Consider the following 4,716-nt stretch of genomic DNA (forward strand, 5'->3'; position numbering starts at 1 on the left):
TGTTGTTGATACTCATGTTCGTGTAAATGAAAAGTATTTGTAGAAAAAATAAAACTCTTAAATGGGTCTTATCCGGTCAAAGGACACCCTCATGAGCTCACCAATTAATGTAATCAAGCAAATAAATTACCATTAACGTAAGCTTACAAGTCGTAAGCTCAGTGTTATTATCTACAAATTTAAAAAGTCAATTATATCACGTGGACCATAAAAAAAAAGGTTGCCGAGCTTAATTTCCTGTATCTAGCTAGCTAGCTAGCTAGAGGAATGGTCTATTTAAAGAAGAAAATTAAGCCTACACCAGGAAGCTGGAAAAGTTAGAAGTAGTGAAGAAAATGAAAGTCATTGTTTTCTTCGTTGCTATAATAATTTTAGGTGCAGAATGGCAATGCAATGGGTCAGAGCATGAGCATGAGCATGGCCACAGCTACCAAATTTTCCCTTTGCGAATGAAAACCGGCCCCGGTGGCCACTACATTCCGGAGGTATCGTGCAAAAGTTGGAGGCTTGGTGTGGAAGCACACAACGTCATTGACTGGAGAACCATTCCTCAAGATTGCGAGGGATATATAGGAAACTACATGCTTGGCCACCAATATAGATCAGACTCCAAAACAGTTTGCCGTGAAGCTTATTTTTATGCTAAAACCATCAACATCACTGCCAAAACCACATGGGTGTTTGATGTAGATGAGACTACACTCTCTAATCTCCCTTACTTTGCTGATCATGGATTTGGGTATCATCTTTTTTTCTATCAATTTAATTACTTTTCGTTAATGTTTGAAAAAATAATTAATATATCTAAAAAAATAGAAAATAATTTTATGAAAAAAGACAAATAAATTTCTAAAAATAATCTTAGGACAAGAAGGAATATTTTTCTTTCCATCTTTTTCTCAACTACTTTTGTATATATTGAGTTTCAGTGTGACCCAAGAACTAATTAAGTCAATAAAAATAATCATATCATGTATTTTGTAAATTAAAAATAAATAACAACAGAATAAATAATAAGAACTCAAAAGTGAAGTTGAATTTTCATATACTATACATTGGATAAAACAAGGTGTTGGCTAAAACTAAAAGAAATAATAATAAACCTTATTTTCTTAAGTGCAGGCTCCATCGATTCTGAGATTAGATAGTCAGGTTTAAACCTGACTATTTCTACATATACCATTTTTATTTTTTTTGGTGCTTTGTGTTAAACAATCTACATATCTGACTATTACATTGATTTTGGGATCGAATTAATTATACGGTTAAATTTTATTTTATTTTGCATCTGGCTCAACATTCTTCTTTGCATACACATATCTCATTATATATTTATAGTGAATTTTTTTATCGAACAATAATTAATCAATTTCCTGGTCATAGGGTGGAGCTATATAATGCAACAGCGTTTAATGAATGGGTTGACCTTGGCGAGGCACCGGCACTGCCAGAGAGTCTCAAACTGTACAATAAACTGTTGTCTCTTGGCATCAAAATTGTATTCATAACAGGAAGACCACTGTATCAACAGGCTGTAACTGCTACCAACTTAAAGCTTGCTGGATACTACAAATGGGAAAAGTTAATTACCAAGTAAGTCTCTTTTTTTCTATATTTTTTGTATAGAAATCCAGTTAATATATAATATATTTTCAAAATACAAGTAAATATTGAACTAATTAATATTACATAATTTTCATGTTGTTTGAGTGCTCTTTATAGAAGTTCCACTTTAATTAAAAATTAATTCAATCGTTGTCAAATATTCAACACCAATATATAATATTTCTTACAATTAGTACTTTTTTTTTTACTTATTTAACCTATCTATTTTTTTACATCAGCAATTCAGCTAGTTTCTTGTTTTCTTCACGTCATAGTCTTGTTAATTTAGAACATATATGTTTCAATTGTTTTTTTTATTACGATAGTATCATCAAATTCATGACATTGAATAAATTATCAATAAAATTAACTTTGGTTGATGTGATATGAATTATTAATTTAAAAATATAAAAAGCTAATAATTATATATTTTAAATGCATAATAAAATAGTCGAGTTATTGGTTATCTGTACACAAGTATATTTTAAACAAAAAATAACTGATTTTCTCTTAAATTCTGATAAAATAAAATAATTAATTTTGTATTTCTTTGTTTTTAATTTCTTCCTTAATTAAATAAGTGTAGTGGCTTTTAAAAATAAATTATTTACTAATATCTATATATTTTCTTAAATATATATTTTTAATTTGAGTCTTATGAAAAATAAATTAATATTCACATGTTTATTTATTTTCAATTCTGTTATATTATTGTTTGACATTGTTATAATATTATTTGTTAGATTTTTAACTTAATAAAATATAATAAATAAATCGATTTCAAATATAAAATATGATATCTTTAATTTCTATATTTGAAAATTATTTTTCATTTAAGTATAGAGACTAAAATATCAATAAATAATTAAGTTTGTGAACTAGAATTATGGTACAATAATAAATTTTGAGACCAAACTAAAAAATTATTTTTTTACACATAGGAATCATATGGATGACACATAATAATCATTAGTTGGTACATCATCCCTAAAAGTATCTATTTATAATTGTTCGAGTTAACAAAAAAATTAATTATCACACTTCTTACCAATTTAAAAATAAAATTTTAATTTTTTATGTTTCAAAAATCTAACTTATCAACGTCTAATACATTAAAGGATAACTTTAGGTATTTGGTTTTAAATTTTTAGTGTGATGTTGTTGACATTGAAGTGGATTATACTATCTTCGTTCCTTTTTATATGTCTTTTAAGATTGTTATATAAAAAAAATGATAATTTTTTGTTTTAATAAACAAATTGTGAATTTTCCTATTTTATTTTATTTTCTTTTAACTTCACAATAAATAAATATGTAAATTAATTAAAGATTAACAAAAAATTAAGATTATAATTAATAAAAGAGTAATTAATGTGTTCTTAAATTTGAATTATACAAATAACAAATAAATAGAAACAAAAATGCTCTCAAAATATTTTTTCTTCTTCGTACTCCATTGTCCAGAGACTCGCTCTCAAAATACTATAATTAAAAAAAGGACAGAAGAAGTAATTTGCATGTTCATTCAACAAATAAATTTTAAGAGTTTAATGACTAACTGTATAAAGCAATTGTACACAATCAGTCAAACATTGTCATTAGTATACTTTTAAGATAACCGTTGTAAGCAAATTAATGACCAAGTATACATAATTGTTGTAATGGAATGATACAATTTTATTTTATTTTTATAAATTCTAAGCAATTAGTTCTTTACAATTCACTAGAATTGGTTTAGTGGTAAGAAATTTCGATATATTTTGTATAAACTCCTTGTTTTATAGCTATTATTATACACTAAACGGAATATAATTGGTTTTGGTTGCAGGGATACAGATAAATACAATGGTAAGACAGCAGTTACATACAAATCAACTGAGAGGCAGAAGCTGGAGGAAAATGGATACAACATCATTGGAAACATTGGAGACCAATGGAGCGATATATTAGGAACCAACACAGGCCTTAGGACCTTTAAGTTGCCTGATCCCATGTACTACATTAGTTGAGGTCTCTAGGCTCTTATGAATGAAATGAGATATGTAGTAATTAATAATGGAGAGACTTAACCTAGGGGCACTCGTTATTGCTATGTTTCATATGTATGTGACTTTGTGTGAGACAGTAGTTACGTGAGACTGCACAAGCACAACTTAACGTTGTTTTATCTTTCGTGGTTTTAGTATGATTTTTATTTTCAGAATTGATTTTGAGTCTATAATCAATTTTAGTTCTAGAATTAATTTTAAGTAATTTTTGTGTTAAATCAAGAAATTTATATTAAATTATACTCGATTTTATAATTAAAATATTCAAATATAAATTACATTACTTAATTAATATTAATCAAAATTAATTTTTTAATGCTCATCAAAATATACACTTAATAAATTACGTCTTTCTTCCTTTTTTTAAATCAGCCAAAATATATTATAAAACAAATGAATAGTGATACATAAATCACTGATAATTTTATACACAGTATATTTTACCACACCCTATTCTTTTAGTTTTATTTTCTTATAGAAAATTTAAAAATAATGAATAGAATTCTGTAAATTATTAACACACCAATTGCTGATGTCTTGAATTTGCTGAAGACACATGCTAGCTAGCTAGTAGCTCCATCCATGGATACGGTGGAACCACCTATATATAATTGCATGTATAACATTATAAAACTGGCAACGAGTGTGGTATGGCAGAGGGCATGTTTCTCCTTTATGATGTGTTTTGGAACAATAGACAGAAATGAGGAGAGGAAAAAAAAGTTTCACATTTGAATTAAACAAGGTGGAAGAAATAAATTGAGTTTTGTTTATAGAAGTAAAATTTTCTTTAACAAAACAAAAGAAAGTACATCATTTTATTTCCATTTAACTAACTATACCAAAAACAATTTTTAATGTCTTGTTTAGGTAAACTTAAAAAAAAACACTTGTAAAAAATTAAAAATAAGAAAATAAAATTAATTTTAAAAAATCATTAGTTAAAATCAGTTTAAGCACTTCAACTTTATAGAATTTCTCTTGTTTATTTTTGACCAAAAACTTGATTTAATTTATATATAAATTAATTTAACTTAGGCTAAAATACTTTTTTGTCCTCCAT

The 4,716-nt window shown here is 26.5% G+C and overlaps 1 protein-coding gene across 1 annotated transcript; it reads left to right on the forward strand.

Moving 5' to 3' along the window:
• Window positions 1-420: 420 nt before the first annotated feature.
• On the forward strand, window positions 421-3,808 carry LOC100778379 (stem 28 kDa glycoprotein; the record flags this gene model as incomplete). The annotated part of the gene is given in 3 exon segments (XM_003530011.4): window positions 421-739; window positions 1,384-1,593; window positions 3,434-3,808. Coding segments are annotated over 3 exon segments (710 nt in total), but the record flags the coding sequence as incomplete, so codon positions are not given.
• Between the last annotated feature and the right edge of the window lie 908 nt (window positions 3,809-4,716).

Source organism: Glycine max, chromosome 7, assembly GCF_000004515.6.
Source record: "Glycine max cultivar Williams 82 chromosome 7, Glycine_max_v4.0, whole genome shotgun sequence".
In the NCBI taxonomy this organism is placed as follows: Eukaryota; Viridiplantae; Streptophyta; class Magnoliopsida; order Fabales; family Fabaceae; genus Glycine; species Glycine max.